Source organism: Gopherus flavomarginatus, chromosome 4 (genome assembly GCF_025201925.1).
Source record: "Gopherus flavomarginatus isolate rGopFla2 chromosome 4, rGopFla2.mat.asm, whole genome shotgun sequence".
Lineage (NCBI taxonomy): Eukaryota > Metazoa > Chordata > Testudines > Testudinidae > Gopherus > Gopherus flavomarginatus.
Window position 1 is genome coordinate 147,697,018 of NC_066620.1, and position 19,231 is coordinate 147,716,248.

Below are 19,231 nucleotides of genomic sequence, written 5' to 3' on the forward strand. Positions count from 1 at the left end.
AAACCAATGGCCTGGTGGAAAGGTTTAATGGAACTTTGAGGGCCATGATACGTAAATTCTCAACGAACACTCCAATAATTGGGACCTAGTGTTGCAGCAGTTGCTGTTTGCCTACAGGGCTGTACCACATCCCAGTTTAGGGTTTTCACCATTTGAACTTGTGTATGGCCACGAGGTTAAGGGGCCATTACAGTTGGTGAAGCAGCAATGGGAGGGGTTTACGCCTTCTCCAGGAACTAACATTCTGGACATTGTAAGCAACCTACAAAGCACCCTCCGACACTCTTTAGCCCTTGCTAAAGAAAACCTAAAGGATGCTCAGGAAGAGCAAAAGGCCTGGTATGACAAACATACCAGAGAACGTTCCTTCAAGGTAGGAGACCAGGTTATGGTCTTGAAGGCGCAACAGGCCCATAAGATGGAAGCATCATGGGAAGGGCCATTCACGGTCCAAGAGCGCCTGGGAACTGTGAACTACCTCATAGCATTTCCCAATTCCTCACTAAAGCCCAGAGTGTACCATGTTAATTCTCTCAAGCCTTTCTATTCCAGAGACTTACAGGTTTGTCAGTTTACAGTCCAGGGAGATGATGCTGAGTGGCCTGAAGGTGTCTACTATGACGGGAAAAAAGATGGTGGCGTGGAAGAGGTGAACCTCTCCACAACCCTGGAATGTCTGCAGCGGCAACAAATCAAGGAGCTGTGCACTAGCTTCGCCCCATTGTTCTCAGCCACCCCAGGACGGACTGAACGGGCATACCACTCCATTGACACAGGTAATGCTCACCCAATTAGAACCCCACCCTACCGTGTGTCTCCTCACGCCCAAGCTGCTATAGAACGGGAGATCCAGAACATGCTACAGATGGGTATAATCCGCTCATCTTCCAGTGCATGGGCCTCTCCAGTGGTTCTGGTACCCAAACCAGATGGGGAAATACGCTTTTGCGTGGACTACCGTAATCTAAATGAGGTAACTCATCCGGACAACTATCCAATGCCACGCACCGATGAGCTATTGGAGAAGTTGGGACGTGCCCAGTTCATCTCTACAATAGACTTAACCAAGGGGTACTGGCAAGTACCGCTAGATGAACCTACCAAGGAGAGGTCAGCATTCGTCACCCATGCGGGGGTGTATGAATTTAATGTCCTTCCTTTCGGGCTGCGAAATGCACCCGCCACCTTCCAGAGGCTGGTAGATGGTCTACTAGCAGGACTGGGAGAATATGCAGTTGCCTACCTCGATGATGTGGCCATTTTTTCAGACTCCTGGCCCAAACACCTACTACATCTGGAAAAGGTCTTTGAGCGCATCAGGCAGGCCGGACTAACTGTTAAGGCCAAAAAGTGTCAAATAGGCCAAAACAGAGTGACTTACCTGGGACACCAGGTGGGTCGAGGAAGCATAAACCCTCTACAGGCCAAGGTGGATGCTATCCAAAAGTGGCCTGTCCCAAAGTCAAAGAAACAGGTTCAATCCTTCTTAGGCTTGGCCAGGTATTACAGGCGATTTGTACTACACTACAGCCAAATCGCTGCCCCACTGACCGACCTGACCAAAAAGACCCAGCCAAATGCAGTTAAGTGGACTGATGAGTGTCAAAAGGCCTTTACCCAACTTAAGGTGACGCTCATGTCTGACCCTGTGCTCAGGGCCCCGGATTTTGACAAGCTATACCTAGTAAACACAGATGCATCTGTGCGTGGTATAGGAGCAGTTCTCATGCAGGAAGCAACGGATCACAACTTCCATCCTGTCGTATTTCTCAGCAAGAAACTGTCTGAGAGGGAAAGTCACTGGTCAGTCAGTGAAAAGGAATGCTACGCCATTGTGTACTCCCTGGAAAAGCTACGCCCATATATTTGGGGACGGCGGTTCCAGCTACAAACTTACCATGCTGCGCTAAAGTGGCTTCATACTGCCAAGGGGAACAACAAGAAACTTCTTCGTTGGAGTTTAGCTTTCCAAGATTTTGATTTTGAAATTCAGCACATTTCAGGAGCTTCTAACAAAGTAGCTGATGCACTCTCTCATGAGAGTTTCCCAGAATCCAGTAGTTAAAAAGTATTCTTAAAATGTAAAAGTCTGTTAGTTATATACTTAGTGGTATATGTAAAGGTGCATGTGTTGTATTAATCTGTTTATTTTAAAGTTCTAGGAGGAAATCGCCGCCAGTGAGGTTCCCCACTGTCTGCAATTTGGGGGGCGTGTCATAAACAGATAGCTAAGGGTTAATGTTCTTTTACCTGTAAAGGGGTAACAACAGTAACCTGAAACACCTGACCAGAGGACCAATCAGGAAACAAGACTTTTTCAAATCTGGGTGGAGGGAAGTTTTGGATGTGAGTCCTTTGTTCTTGGTCTGTTCCTTTTCTCGTCTCTGAGAGTGATTTTTCTATCTCCTGGCTTTCTAATCTTCTGTTTCCAAGTTGTAAGTACAAGGATAGTAAGACAACAGGTTTATATTGTTTTCTTTTGTATTTACATGTGTGTAGTTGCTGGAATGTGTTAAATTGTATTCTTTTTGGATAAGGCTGTTTATTAATTTTTTTTTCCTTTAAGCAATTGACCCTGTATATTGTCACCTTAATACAGAGATCTTTTTATGTCCTTTTTTCATTCTTTTTATATAAAGCTTTCTTTTAAAGACCTGTTGGAGTTTTTCTTTAGTGGGAACTCCAGGGAATTAAGTCTGCAGCTCACCAGGGAATTGGTGGCAGGAAGAAGGCAGTGGGAAAATCTCTTTGTGTTAGATTTACTAAGCCTGACTTTGCATACCCTCTGGGTGAGGGGGAAGAGAGATTAGCTCTCTCGGTACTTGTGTTTCCAGGACTTGAAACAGGGAGGGTAGAATCCCTTTGTTTAGATTCATGGAGCTTGCTTCTGTATATCTCTCAAGGAACCCAGGGAGGGAACACCTGGAGGGGAGGAAGGGGAAGGGAAATGGTTTATTCCCCTTTGTTGTGATACTCAAGGAATCTGAGTCTTGGGGTCCCCCAGGGAAGGTTTTGGGGAGACCACAGTGAGCTAGGCACTGTATAATTCCTGGCTGGTGGCAGCAATTACCAGGCCAAGCTGGTAACTAAGCTTGGAGGTTTTCATGCTAACACCTATATTTTGGACGCTAAGGTCCAGATCTGGGAAGGAAGCTGAGAGGTTCACTTGGCAAAAATAACTTCATCAAAGTCCCCAGATGCAGATCTTTTGTGACAACATAGTGATGTGCCTTTAATAAAATTAGGCTCCTAGAAAATGTAGCATTGTTTTGGTTCAGGACTTGGTATTTGTAGAGTACGTGGGGGAAAATGATAGAAAAGTCACTTCCACTTAGATTATGATAGAAAATCATAACCACTTAGATGATCATTTAATGTCAGGAATGGGTGATATGCAGGTGACGGCAGAGCTGGGCACTTCTACAGCCTCTTCACCTTCACCATCTCACTGAATGAGTCTGCTTGGGGGAATCTGTTCAAGGAAATAGGAGTCTCATTGTCTTTAGAACTTGTAGTGAGAGAGCAAAATAAAGGTTATATGCCCTTCACAGCTATAAAAAGTGAAGGATCTGTTGATGTTGGGAAATTATGGACCAGTTAGTCAGGCCTGATCTACACTAGGAAATTAGGTCGGTAAAACTATGTTGCTCAGGGATGTGAAAAATCCACATCCCTGAGTGACACAGTTAAACTGACTTAACCCCTGGTGTAGACAGTACTAGGTTGATGGGAGAATTCTCCCATCATCCTAACTGCCGCATCTCAGAAGATCGGAGTATGCTGGTTGGAGAAGCCCTCCTGTTCACATAGGTAGCAACAGCAATGAAGAACTACAGCGGCAAAGCTGCAGCACTTTTAGAGTAGACAAGCTCTCAATCGTTTCCTCCCTGTTCTGCAGTAGAGGCTGCTGCATTTTATACTAATACCAGGCAGCAAGTGATAAGGAAGTTGCTAATCACTCTTTCTTTTATATAGTATGTCCATGCTCTACCCACCTAATTAGAGTACTTTGGAGCCATTGATCACAAAAAAAAATAGATTGAAGGACTGATAAAACTATACTAAACCCAGCACTTGGAGAAGAAGAAGATCAGAACCATCGACATGGATTCACCAAGGGTAAGTCAGGCCGAACCAACCTGCTTGCCTTCTATGATGAGATAACTGGCTTTGTGGATATGGGAAAGGTGGTGGCTGTGATATACCTTGACTTTAGCAAAGTTTTTGGTACAGTATTCCACAGTATTCTTGCCAGCAAGTTAAAAAAGTGTAGATTGGATGAATGGACTATAAGGTGGATAGAAAGCTGGCTAAATCATCAGGTTCAATGGGTAGTGTTCAATGACTCAATGTCTAGTTGGCAGCCGGTATCAAGCGGAGTGCCCCATGGGTCAGTCCTGGGGCCGGTTTTGTTCAACATGTTCATTAATAAGCTGGATGATGGGATGGATTGCACCCTCAGCAAGTTTGTGGATGACACTAATCTGGGGGGAGACATTGATACACTGGATGGTAGGGATAGGGTCCAGAGTGACCTAGAAAAATTGGAGGATTGGGCCACAAGACATCTGATGAGGTTCAACAAGGACAAGTGCAGAGTTCTGCACTTAGGGTGGAAGAATCCCATGCACTGCTACAGGCTGAGGACTGACTGGCTAAACAGCAGTTCTGCAGAAAAGGACCTGGGGGTTACAGTGGATGAGAAGCTGCATATGAGCCAGCAGTGTGCCCTCGTTGCCAAGAAGGCCAATGACCTATTGGGTTGTATTAGTAGGAGCATTGCCAGCAGATTGAGGAAAGTGATTATTCCCCTCTATTTGGCACTGGTGAGGTCACACCTGGAGTATTGCATCCAGTTTTGGGCCCCCTCCCAACTACAGAAAGGATGTGGACAAATTGGAGAGTCCAGCAGAGGGCAATGAAAATGATTAGGGGGCGGTGGCACATGACTTATGATGAGAGGCTGAGGGAACTGGGTTTATTTAGTTTGCAGGAGAGAAGAATGAGGGGGGATTTGATAGCAGCCTTCAACTACCTGAAGTGGGGTTCCAAAGAGGATGGAGGTAGGTGTTCTCAGTGGTGGCAGATGACAGAACAAGGAGTAATGGTCTCAAGTTGCAGTGGGGGAGGTCTAGGTTGGATATTAAGAAAAACTATTTCACTAGGAAGGTGGTGAAGCACTGGAATGGCTTTCCTAGGGAGGTGGTAGAAGCTCCATCCTTAGAGGTTTTTAAGGCCTGGATTGACAAGCCCTGGCTGGGCTGATTTAGTTGGGGTTGGTCCAGCTTTGAGCAGGGGGTTGGACTAGATGACCTCCTGAGGTCTCTTCCAACCCATATCTTCTATGATTCAGTTTTCTAGTTAGTGATTTTTCCCTTGACTTTTTTGTTCCCAGCTTTCACCTGAAGCATCTTTACCTGGTGCTGTTGTAGCAAACTAAAACCAAGGCTGTGGGTGTAAATTAAATCACAGACTGGCGCAAACATCTACAGTAGTCTTCAGCAACAGCCAGAAGGTCCAACTGCTAGTGGATAAATGAATGTTAGACTACTTACATCCATTTGCTGCTGTTGTCTATAGATGCCAGCCCACTCTGTCCAAGATAAACACCCCTCTACCAAGACTGCCTCATAGGGGGCCTGTGTAAAATTTATGTCCATGCAAGGGTGCCAGTGGAGTAGGGTAAAGTATGGGGCTTTGTTGTGGGGGCCTGATAGTGTCTTGGCAGCTGGAAGATGGGGAAATAGAGAATCAGGGTTGCAAGATATAAGTTAGGAGGCTTGATTTTTATTTAGGGTGGAGGCTTGGGAGATGTTTTGGGAAATTTGTCATTGTGCCTCACTCACTCTTCCAAACCTATTTAACCACTTTCCTGATGCTTCTCTAGTGAGTGCTGCCTCAATACATCATCAGTGCCATAGCTGCCTCCAATCAAGATATAAGGTAATGTCGCAAAACAAGAGCTATGCTTTAAAACATCAGGTAGGAGATACACACTTTAATATCACAATGGGGGTTCTATAGTTTAGTCTTACAGCCACTATAAGCTTTAAATACACCCACTGAGGTAATGTATACTAAAATTCTGACTTGAAGCTGTTGTAACAGATTGGCCAGCCAATGACGACAAGGGCAAACTGTACAAAAACCTTTTTGTTTTTTCTTGAGCCCAATCTGACCTGGCTTGGTGGCTACTTCCCTCTGAGGGATGAGGCTTAGGTCATACCCATTTCCTTGGCATTTCTTCCTGGCTAACACAGCCAACTCCCCGCCTCAGCAGGCTGTCTTCTGTGAATCCCCTTCATAGGTGCCTAACTCTTTCCATGCAGTGTATGGCACCTACCACTTGGTGGCAGGGCATCTTAAAGTTAGGCATTGCAATTCTCAGCCTAAATTCCCTTTGCTCTTAACTTGCTGACCCTTCACTGAACCCAGCTTGACTCTGGTGGCCACTGCGAAATGAACAGAGAGAGATGGATTGGAAAGGAGATGCACCATGACTATACTCTTACAACAAAAAATAGATAAAGCATACTCAAGGGCTGTGCCTGAGGCTGACATGTTACTCCACAACTGCTCCACCTGAGCCTTTTTAAATAAGGACAACACAAATTACTGTGGACAGTCTTCACCTGCTAATAGTCCCTTCATTTGCATGCTGTGATAGTTTTGCAATAGCCTTTGCAAATAAATAGATCAGTACTAGCTCTTTATGATTATGAGCGCTGCCTTCTCCTGCAGACTGTTATCCGTTGGCCACATTTGTTTTCTGCTGAGATGTTGATACAGTCTGATTTCCTTGAATCACATCACTTATGGCTCTAGCCTGCATTAGACGGTGGTTGCTCACAGTAGTGACTTTATGGGCAGGAATACTCAATGCTATATTTAGAGAAGGAAGACTGCCAACTATTCATAAGCAGGTCGAGGGCTAATCTCAAGAAACCCACTTTTGTTGTTGAACTGCATGTTACTTGCTGTTCAATTTCATACCTTTCTAGGGAAGCTGAGAATTCCCTAAATTTAATTCCAGGTGCCTTGGACCGTACAGGAAACCTAAATAGGTTCCAAGTTTCCTTTATAAGGAAGGCTGCATTTTAATCATGACCCATCTCAAACTGGCTTTAGATTGTCAGCTGTCTAGAAGATTTTGATACAAATGACCATGGGTTGTTGGTTTGGTAACTAACTAGTAGCCGAAGAAGTGCCTTCTATGTCCAGTCATAACTTCCAAATGACACATTATTACATTCCATATCCACTGCTGATGCTATCCCTCAAGGTTCTGTCCTATCTCCGCTTATAATCAATAGGGAAGGTTTCTTAATGAGATCATTACTACACATTAAAGCATCACAATGATATACAACTAACTTTGCTACAGCACTTATGAGACATATTGGGGAAATGCCTGTATTTTTTATTTTCACTGTTCAAGTGTTTATTACTGCCTGCCTAAATGCAGAGTGTTAAATCAAGAGAGGCTGTAAAGCATTGGGTAAGGGGCCAAACAGGAAGTGTCGTGGCTGATTACCTATCAGGAACCTAGCTTCAAGGGCACCAAGACAACAATGGCTGGGCCATCAGCTGGTAGGCTAGGATGTTTTACCCTCACTATTTTTTGAAAAAAGCCCCTGGCAGAAAGGGAGAGAAGTAAATGGTCAGAATGGTGAGCCAGGCTGTATCAGTTAAAAAGCAGAACACTGACTGAGCTACTCTATAAACCATGTAGGCTGGGGAATAAGCCAACTCCACCTAAGATGTAGATAAAGAAGTTAAGCTTAGTTAAGTGCAGGGCCACCCAGAGGATTCGGGGGGGGGGGGGGCGGAGGGCTGAGGCAAAGCAATTTTGGGGGCCCCTTCCATAAAAAAAGTTCCAATACTATAGAATACTATATTCTCATGGGGACCCCTGCAGGGCCCAGGGCCAATTGCCCTACTTGTCCCCACCCCCTCTCCGGGTGGCCCTGGTTAAGTGAATATGGATGCAAGTGTTTTTTTTTTAAAACCACTTCTGAGCTGTGTGCACCTCTTGGGAAAAATAAATCATAGTTTGTTTGAAGAAGCTATTTCTATAACACTACAAATATGTTGTGTCTGACTTCCAAAGGCAAATCCTTGCAGAGGCCAACCTCAATTAAACCTGCTCTATCAGTCCTGGTTGGTACACAGGAGGCTGCAACCCAGAGACTTGATCAGTGTGGCTGGATTGTGCAATCTCACCCCAAAGAAAAGTGGAGGCACAGGCTTCCCATTTGAAAGGAAAGTAGTACACTTAGGGTATGTCGATACTGCAATTAAACACCTGCAGCTGGCCTGTGTTCACTGACTCAGACCCAAAGGGAGAAGGTCCCACAGCTTAAGGCTCCAGCCTAAGCATCTACACCACAATTAAACAGCTCCTTAGCCCAAACCCTGTGTAACTGAGTTGAGTAGGCTGACACAGGCATTTAATTGCAATGTGGACATCCCTCAGAGGACAAAAAAAGGGCCTCAGTATGGGCAATCTACCCAGTTACCATGGCTGCAAGTATAAATTTCTGCTTTGGAAACCCCCTTAATGCTATTGCCAACTGAATGCATTAGTTTCTTCCCAACAGAATGGTTCAGCTCTGTCTATATAGGTGGCCTGTGTCTCTGCTCCTACCTGATGGAAGAATTTACTCCTAAATAGCAAGTCAGATCAAAAAAAAATTTTTTTTTTTTTTAAAATAATGGTAGAGAGGAGGTAAGGAAGTTACTAGATTATCTACTTTCCATGGAAAACCGTCTTCCTCATGTGGTACTAAATTTAGATGTTAATTTCACAGAAGCACTATGTACACTTTGGAAAGAGGGAGGGAAAACTATCTAATTCTCAAATATTTTAAGGAACATTTGAGTTTGCTTTTAAGGAGGGTTCAGTTTCCCATCTAGTCATTTTGTAGACACAAACATTTAACACATTAATAGTTCACTTCAAAATAAGCCAATACATAATTCAAGTAATCAGAGTGCTGGCTAAGCACTTATGTTTATTGTTCATGTGGAGGAAAGAGAGAAGAACTTCCCCAACATCCTCATTATTTATAGAAGCAGCTTTAAGGCTGCTGCATAGCAGTTGCCACACTATTAGCCAACAGTAATTCAGACAAGTTGTTTTCATTTACCTGAGGTTTACAAGTTGTACTGTATGTAAATCTACAGTCTGTTTTGCATATATGGTATCAAAATTCTTATTGAAGAAATAAATTATAAACAATAGTACAAAACACTTCAAGCCAACATTTGATCAACAAGAATGTAAGTATGAACTTTACAAGGTTTTATTATTTTTTGTATTGCTCTTACAATAAGCAAACTAACAGTTTATACAAAATAAACTTGGAGTTTTACATAGTTAAAAATCTTTGGCTAAATAAAGCTATATATACACATATATACACAAGATATTTTACATAGCCATATGGGAACCTGTACACATACTTACAATAGGCAACATTTAAAAAAATAGTTTAACAATTTACAACAAAGGAATTCAAGTCAGAACTAAACCAATAACTTTTCTTAGTTATGAATGTAGAAAAACAGAAAGAGGGGCCAAGTGTGCTTTATAATAATATTTATTGCTTGCTTTTGTGAGGGGGAAGAAGAGGGTCACGCACTGAAAGCCATTAGCTTTTCTTTAGTGCCTTTGATACTTTTTGTTCTAAAAAGAGAATTTTTTTTGAACATGCCCAAGCAGCAACTTTAATTATTCCAAAAGAGCAAGCAAATGCAACTCTACAAACTGAATATACAGAGAACAGACTTGTTAATCAGTTTACTTATAGTTTTAACAATTGGCACAAATAATTTTTAGGGCCAAATACGGATATGCATACAAAAACTCCCACTGAAATCACTGGGAGCGGCCTTGTGTGCCTTAGGACAGAATTTGATCATTAAAAGCAATCCAGTTTTAGTAGCAAGTGTCTATAAGATGGAAAACTTCCAAATGCAACACCACAACCTATGTTTAAATAATTCACTACTTCTAACATTGTATAGGCTGCTATATAAAAAAGTTTTCACTCTTTCTGGCAATATAACAGTCATGACTCCATAGGTAATATTCGCAAAACAGAAAATATAACAGAATTGTCAAGGAATAATCTGGCAGTCAATTGGGCTTCTAGTTCTAATATGTTTGTTACAACATATGTATGTCTAATATGTTGTTCCTCTGAGGACATATGTGGCAGGGGAATAACATATGTCATGCTGATGGTATAATAAGGGTTTGTTGGCTTTTGGAAAAATATAAGCCAACCTAAATTGTAACACGAAACTGAAGTTAGTAAACCAGGGCGAGGTTCTTATTCAGGCAAAACTCCAGGTTATTTCAATTTATGTTTTGATGGAGTAAAGACCATAGAATCTGGTCCTGAACCCAGCCATCTATTTATTCAAATTACAAATTTGTCCAGTGCATAATTAGCAGACTGAATAAACAGGCATCTGTAAAGAAACTTTTATTAAAAACCTATAAAATGGTAACGTGTATTTTAAAGACAGTATACTAACATTTAAAGATAACAATTTCTAAGATTTTAAAGAGTTAAACACACACAGTTAGACATCTTATGCAAGGAAACTTTTGAAGATTGACATGATGGTGCTCAAGTATATTAAATGGACATAGGCTTTCAATGGCTGTTTATTGCCAGGGGAAAATCATTTTCTAAATATAAAATTGCCTTTTACAAGGCAATTACAAAAGTCCATGTTTCTAAACCATTTAAATTAAAGGTGATTAATTCATATTAAATTTTAGTGCCAAAACTTCCCACATATCGAAGGATGCTATTTAAATAAATGGCTATTTCTAAGATGCAAGTTAGAGAGGATAAACGTTTGGCAAAATGAAATGAACTTTTTGTAAATTTGTATTATCTATACATTCCTTCTGAAGGAAAAATTCAGCTGTTCAACATTTAACAGACAAGGATTTTTGAAACAGAGTCTGAACAGCCACTTTTTCACTTTCAAAATAGCCCTTAGTAAAGGAATACTCCACAGCAGTCAATCTCAGAATGTAAGCAGTCATCTGAAAAACTGGCCATTGAATTAATTACTAGTTTAACTGCTTGACTCAATGTCCGATTTTCCCCCAACATGAATTCCACTGTTAGCAATTCATGTAGTTGGAAAGGATCAACTATCTCATTATGTGATAATCCAGTTACTAGAACAACTGATTTCAGGATTATTCCTATTAGGAACTGTATTTTAAGGTCACATTTGAAAAAAACCAAAAGAAAAAACCCTAAAAGAATATTTTGATGTTTTGAAGATTTCCTAGCAATTGGACTCCAGGCAATTATTTAGGTTTATAAAACCCATGTTTCACAATGTCACACAAAGTCTGTTTACAGCACCTTTAATAAGTTTCACTAGCTTCGTTTGACTGAGCAGGTTTCCTCAGTTATGTAACAAGTTTAACCAACAACCGAGTTTCCGCAGTTTTGAATTTACACTGTTCCATTTGTAGAGGAATTTTCTCCTTCGTTCAGCCTGATGGTTTTGTTTGGTTTTTGTTTTCCCCACGTATGGCTGACATACTATTGAGAGGCTGAAAGAATGAATGCTTGTTGCTATTTGAGCCGAGATAAAGCATTTCAACTGTATGGGGAAGAGTGACCTAATAAATGACTGTGCACCAGCTTCCTGAACTAGGTGTTCTGACTTGGATACTTCCCATAGTATCCATAAGTGTGTACCTGGAGTAGTCAGTCGTTGCTGACAACAGCAAAACCCTGTACCACAACAGCAGCTTGCTTAATAGCTACTTGCACTTTGACTTTTTGAACAACTTCATTAACTGCTTGAATCTTTCTGAAACCTAAAGGGAGAACAAACAACACACACATTGTTAGTGTTCTGGATATCTGCCAGGTCAGATTAATCCTCCACTATTAGAATTTCTAGATGTAAACCTATCTAGATTTTTTTTGTTCTTTCGTCTCTCTCATTAGTTTGTTTTGTGAATTTTAGGGGGAGATTTTTCAAAAGTGCCCAAAGAATTTAGGAACATGACAGTAAATGAGTCTTCTGCTCCACTTTACACTTTCAATGATTGAAAACTTCATTCTCCATCATAATTACTGAGATTCAAAACTGGGAGTCCAGTACTACTTTATTTTCAACATAGTATTCCTGCCTAAGGACTTGAGACATACAAAAGACGAAGGCTTATGATTCAAAATAATAAAACCCAAGAGAATCTGAGAGATTTCCCCTTCTTCCAATCCCCAACTACATGTACAAGAACAAAATAATTCCAAATTTTTGAAACCTGACATCTCTGTCCTTAAGTGCTTTGAAGAAAAATATTGTTCCAGGACTATGCAATCAGAAATGTGGTAATATGGTAGCTAGTCCAACTAGAATAAATATGTATACCTGATTTGGGCTTTTGTTTAGCCTGGCAGCTACGGAAATAAATGTTTTTCCCGACGGTCCGTTTTTTTGACACTCCAATAGAATTTCTCGGTCATCATTTCTAAAGAAATAATTCCAAGATTAATTTAATTTCTAAACATTACTTTGACACACAAAACCCCACTGTTCCCAAACTATGAAACATTAATTAAAACAGTGCTATGAAACTGATGGCAGGCACTTCCTTTTACTGATGTAAAGCTAACAGCAGTGTTGTTGCATACAAGCACATGTTAATGTAGATATGCAGGCAGACTAAAATTTTGGAATAAAAGATTCTCATTCTTCCCCTGTATTTGTACAATCAAAAGGGCAATGAAGTATACTCAGTGTAGAGACTTAGAACCTAGGTCTATAGCATTCAAAACCATAGTCTTCTTGTTTCATAGGGTACTGAACTACTATGTTAACCTCTAGTTTTCTAACATTTGTGCAGAACTCAGATCCCACATTTTGAAGTTTTGAATGCTCCAGACCAGGGATCGGCAACCTTTGGCACATCCCTCAGCCCGCGCCACTTCCCGCAGCCCCCATTGGCCTGGAGTGGCAAATTACGGTCAGTGGGAGCCACGACAGCCGAACCTGCGGATGTGGCAGGTAAACATACCAGTCCGGCCTGCCAGGGTGCTTACCCTGGTGAGCCGTGGGCCAAAGATTGCCGATCCCTGGTTCAGACTCAAAAAGTCAACAAACAAACAAACTACTCTTTAAGAGCACCAGTTATTTCATTTCCCCACATGCCTATTATCTACATAGGAGTAGAGTGATCAAAGCAGAAAAAAGTTAGGATTCTATTCCCAAATTTGCCATTGATTCACTATGTGACCTCTGGATAGCTCATAACCTCTTTGTGCCTCAGTGTAGCCATCTGTAAAATGGGCATATATACCCCCTTCACAGAGTGGCTGTGAGGAATCAATTGTTTGGTTGTGAAATCTTTGGATGAAATGTGCTATATACCAATAAGTGCAAAGTATGTTATTTAGAAATTCCACAAAAGCTCAAAGTATATAAAATTAAACTTATGTGACGACTGGCTATTTAAAATGAACTCTTCATAATCTTTTAGAAGGTAGTTCAGCAGGAGGAGAAAGCTTCAGGTATTTGAATTAGAACAGATTTCATTAATCAGAAATTGTAGCGCACTCAACATTTTGACTCGGGGTGGCCAACCTGATCCTGAGAGGAGCCAGAATTTACCAATGTACATTGACAGAGAGCCACAGTATTATGTCAGCAGTCCCCCCATCAACTCCCCCACCCCGCTCCCAGTGCCTCTCACCCACCGGCATTCCCTCTGATCAGCACCTCCCCCTCCCTCCCCGATGAACTGTCTCGTGGCGTGCAGGAGGCTCTGGGGGAGAGGAGTGAGGGCATGGCCGGCTCAGGGGAGAGGCAGGAAGGGGTGGAGTGTGGGCAGGGCCTGTGGCAGAGCCAGAGGTTGAGCAGTGAGCATCCCCCGGCACATTGGAAAGTTGGCACCTGTAGCTTCAGCCCCAGAGTCGGTGCCTATAGAAGGAGCTGCATATTAACTTCTGAAGAGCCGCATGTGGCTCTGGAGCCACAGGTTGGCCACCCCGTCTTAACTGATTTGCTTGTTTCAAGCAACAGTTGTGATGTGTTCGATTTTAAAAATCACACACTTGTAGGAACAACTAGCTTTCTGAAGAAATCAATGAGAATTTCAGAATAAAACAAAATATGGTTATGTCAAAAGGTTTCATGTTAAAAATTTAGGAGTGTTATATAAGAACATAAAAAGGGCCACATTAGCCCAGTATCTTGTCTTCTGACAGTGGCCAATGTGAGATGCTTCAAAGTTGTATGCAGTGCAGTTGCATATGTGTTGATCCCCAGATATTAGAAAGGCAAGGTGGGTAATCTTTTTGGACCAACTTCTGTTGGAGAGAGAGAGGGAGAGAGAGAGAAAATTTCAAGCCACAAAAGCCCAGAACTGAATGGTAGCACTGTGTGGCTCAAAAGCTTGTCACTCTCACCAACAAAAGTTGGTCCAATTATAAAAGATATTACCTGACCTAGCTTCTCTCTCTAAAGATGCTTCAAAGGGAACAAACAGAACAGGACAATTATCAAGTGAGCCATCTCCTGCTGTCCAGTCCCAGCATCTGGCAGTCAGAGGTTCAGGGTCACTCAGGGCACCAGGTTGCATCCCTGACCATCCTGGTTAATAGCCATTGATGGACCTATCCTCCACGAATATATCTAATTCTACCTTGAATCGAGTTATACTTTTGGCCTCAACAGTATCCCCTGGCAATGAGTTTCAAAGATTGTGTGTGTTGTGTGAAGCAGTATTTTGTTTTGTTTTAAACTTGCTGCCTATTAAATTTCATTGGCTGACCTCTTATGTTACGAGTAGTAAATAACACTTCCTTATTCACTTTCCCCACACCATCTATGATTTTATAGACCTCAATCATATCGTTGTCTTCTTTCCAAGATGAACAATCCTGGTGTTTTCAGTCTCTCCTCATATGGAAGCTGTTCCACACCCTTAACCATTTTTGTTGCATTTCACTGTACCTTTTTTGAGATGAGGTGACCAGAACTGCACACAATATTCAAGGTGTGTGCATACCACGGATTTATATAGAGGCATTATCTTCCCCTTCCTAATGGTTCTTAACATTGTTAGCTTTTCTGACTGCTGCTACACACTGATAGGATGTTTTCAGAGAACTATCCATAATGGCTCCAAGATCTTTCTTGAGTGGTAACAGCCAATTTAGACCCCATTGTTTTGTATGTATAGTTGGGATTATAGTTTCTAATTTGCTTTACTTTGCATTTATCAACATTGAATTTCATCTGTAATTCCCAACATTAACAAAAAAAAAATCACTACTGGAAGGCTAGATAAATCAGAAATTATGAGATATGGAACCCATCTCCATTAGGACACCTTTCTGATTTCAACCCACATAAAGTGACTGAAAAACACTATCTTCCAACAGCTGTTCAGTGGATTGTGAAACGAGTTAGTGTCTCAGACCCATTTCCAGTGAACAGATGTCAATATGGTTTAAAACAAAAAAGTCTCCACAACCCACACAACCACTAGCACCATTAATTGGCACCCTCAGAAGAGAGAGCAAGAACTAAATTGATATGAAGACTAGATCACTCTCATAACCTAGGAGGTCCTTTCTGAATAAGGCTGAGGAAGGCTCAGTTTATAGCAGCACAGGGGGAGGCTTGCACTGCTGTGGCCATTACTGTGTTTATTTTGTAGAAATATGGAACTTCAGTCACCAGCTAAATTAATTTTTATCCCCATACTTCAAACATGTCCCCAGACTCTATCCCCCACCAAAATAGTATACAGTCAATCCTCTTACCTTGTCCAAGAAACAACCACTTCTCCTTTCTTTTTAATGATGTTTTTGGCATATAGACTACGTGGCGATGTGGAAGAAGTTGAAGGATCTTTATTCTCAGGCAATTCAGTCCTCTTACCGCAAGATCTTTTGGGACTTAAACCTTCCTCCTCAGACTTCTTACTACTTTTATTATTTCTTTCACTAGCTGATTCAGTTTCCTTTTTTGGTTTTTTTGACTTGGAATTGTCTGTTACAGACTCCTTTTTCCTCTTTTTACTAGTTTTATCAAGACTTGTCTGGCATCCCAAATCAACATTTGAAGTAGATTTTGTTTTAGAGTTGCACTCATCTGCTTTAATCTCACTGGAAAGCTCTTCTGTTAAATCGATATATGCATTAACACTGCACTCCAATGGTTCTTCCTTCGTATCACCCTTATCTAAGTTTCCTATATGAATTTCTTGTTCTGTAACTTTTAAAGTCGATTCCATTGCAAGATTACATAAATCTACTTCACTTTCATTGGCAATATCTTCTGTCAAATCTATATATGCATCAACACTGCATTCAGAAGGAAAAGCAACTTCAGCTTTAACAGGACTTTCTACTGAAGTGTTAGATATTTCTCTCTTGTTTTCAGGCACTTTCAGTTCATGCATATGAGACAGCTTAAAGTCTTCACTTGTGTTTTCACTACCATTGCTATTTTTGTCTGATGCTTCTGAAAAGGGATTATACAAGTTAGGAGCTTCATCTTTTCTAGTGGCACTATGTGGCTCCTTAAGGGGCTCAGGCAAATCATGAGCTTGTTCTTGTCTAGCACTGACATTATGTAGCTCATCAATGGAATCAATGACATTGATATCACCCTTACAATCTTTTTCTTCAACAGTTGTGCCTGTGGTATCCTGATTATCTTTTTTTATTCTGGCAGATATAATTTCTTCCTTTTCTTTCTTGGTTAAGGATACCAGTGACGACTCTGCCAGGGTAGTCTGATCAAGGGTTGGTGATATAGAAGGCACTGCACGTCTTATCTTAACAATGAAATGATCATTGGATTTCTCCATTATTACTGCTTGCATTGGTAGGCTGGGGTCACAAGGGAAACCAGGAACAATGGACCTACTTGTCCATGAAGAACAACTTGATCTACTACTTGAGTTATCAGATTCTAAAGCCAAATGAATGTCTTGTTCAGTGGCATCCTCTTCTTCAAGAAGAGCATCTTCACTGTAATGTGCACTAAGAACTCCCTCAGGAGTTGAACCGGATGTGTTTTCAGGTTTCAGAAAGCTAAGATGAGCGTCAGATTTCAAAGGTGATGGAATAGTTAAAGAAACTGCTAGATCTTCAAGGAGTATAGAAGAAACAAATGACTTATTCCTTTGTAAACTGCATTCATCATCTTTGCTGGAAACTGCACTTGGAGGAACTTCAAACATACAGCTTTCATCCAGAACATCTGGATCAACTGGCATTTGAAGTCTAGATGATAAAGATGAGGCTCTTTCAGGTGAAACCGCAGGCCAGTTAATACCCTCTACTGGTCTAGATTTCACACAGGCCTCTATTGGAACTGCCTCTTCTATAACAGAAGCAGGATTATTTCTGCATTTCTGACTTTCCAGGATCTGTTTTTCTGGTGTCCTGAACTCCCACTGATCCGTATCAATGCTGCTGATGCTTTTTTCTAGAAGATCAGAGCCTTGTAACAAACTCTTGAATATTTCACCCATTTGTGCATCACTCACTAGGTTAAATGTAAGACTAGAAGTTTGCTGTTCTGTAAGAAGTTCATAATTAAAATCAGACTTGTGAGCATCTCTGACCATGTGAAAGCCTTCCTTTTCATATCTTGGACTTTTCAGTGGAGTTAGGGTGGCTTGTAAATTATTCTCCTTAGAGGGAAGCACTTGGGTTTGGGAGTTCCTTGTATTATCAATGGAATTTAGACATTTTGTAATCACATTTTTTGGTGCATCTGTTTTATTTTTGTCATGGTGACACTTGTTAAATGGTTGATAACTTACCACTGGTTTAGGAAGGACATAGTCTTCAGACTTTTGAGATTTTACTTTTTGGGACTTTTTCCTGGATTTCTGTACATCATTTTTATGACCTGTTGTGCATTTCTGTTTTTGTGTATTTAGGATTTCAAGTTTCCCTTCATCACTCTCATTTCTGATGCTTACTAAATCACAGAGTTTTACCAGAATTCTCTTTATTTTTTCAAATAAGTAATCAAGCCGTTCATCCACAAATTTCCACAACTGTTTTTTCATATCTGTCAGCTGTTGTTCAAAAAGTTGTTCCACTGTTGCATTCTTTTTAACATGCCTTAGTTTAGACTCTATAGTTTCACAGAGAGTCAATTTTAAAGTCTCACCTAATCTAGACATCTTGGAAAAATCTAGGTACTTTATCAATGATGTAAAATTCAGAATTGCTGATTCTATAATTCTGTGAAAATGCTGAACTGGAAAATGCATCTTGAACTTCATATAATTTTTTCTTATCTGTTTTCGTATAGCTTTTAACATCTGCATAATTTCTTGTACTGTAGAAGGTTCAAGAATAATTTGAACAATTTTTTCAAGGCAAGCAATGCTCACAGTTTTCTTTTTCTTTCTTTCCTTTGACAATCTGGTAGTTCCAGTTTTATGTTTTTCTCTACTTTTGTTTCCTTTTCCTTTTTTGTAAGCTAATTTTCCACTATCTTCATTGCAAGATGAAGTTTTATTCATTTGGTTATGTGGACTGCTGCTCAGATTGTGTGTTTCAGGAGAAGCTCTTCCCCTTGGTATTTTACTAGTCTCAGAGTTTCTTTCTGATTTGGGTTTATCATCATCACTTACAATTTCTCCTTCTTCTAATTCATCTGAGGATATGTTCAGCTGGGACTCCATCTCTAAGTGTTTATCAGGTGAGCAAACTGGCTTTTGATTTTCTTTATTTACTTCATTTGATAGAGTCTTTGAGGGACAGGCAACTGTGCTTTCAGGAGTTAAATCTATAAAGAGAGAATAGTTTGTTAACCATCCATAAATACACACATTCCACACAAAGCAAACATTTTAGGAAAAACCCAGAAGACTCAGTGGTTTATTATTAGAACTGGGTGCTTAACTGTTTAGAATTGTCAGCTTCTACTTAGATATTTGATCTTAAACTCTGGTAGATATGAACAACATTGAGAAAGCAGATTGCAGATAAAAAATAAGTACCTCATTCTGCTCCCATTGATGTCAGTGGGATTTTTTCAGTCTTTAAGATTAAAAACAAGTATGGATTATGCAAGTTTTGTTTGGTGAAAGCATTATGGTCTGCACTGAAAATTTTTTGAAGAAAAATAAAAATGCGTGAAAATTTTCACTATTTTACACTTTATGCCAGTAAGTTATTTGTTATGCTAATATTGTGCAAGG

General features: G+C 40.6%; 1 protein-coding gene across 6 annotated transcripts in view; it reads right to left on the minus strand.

Annotated features, from left to right (window-relative positions):
• Positions 1 to 8,979: 8,979 nt before the first annotated feature.
• Positions 8,980 to 19,231, minus strand: part of CASP8AP2 (caspase 8 associated protein 2) — a 30,986-nt gene continuing 20,734 nt past the window's right edge. For all 6 annotated transcript variants that reach the window (XM_050949229.1, XM_050949224.1, XM_050949223.1 and 3 more), the window contains 3 exons: positions 15,822 to 18,816; positions 12,424 to 12,523; positions 8,980 to 11,863 (listed from right to left, as the gene is read on the minus strand). In XM_050949229.1, the coding sequence (XP_050805186.1) occupies positions 11,807 to 11,863; positions 12,424 to 12,523; positions 15,822 to 18,816 (3,152 nt within the window). In that variant the 3' untranslated portion in view covers positions 8,980 to 11,806. The remainder of the gene's footprint in view (positions 11,864 to 12,423; positions 12,524 to 15,821; positions 18,817 to 19,231) is intronic.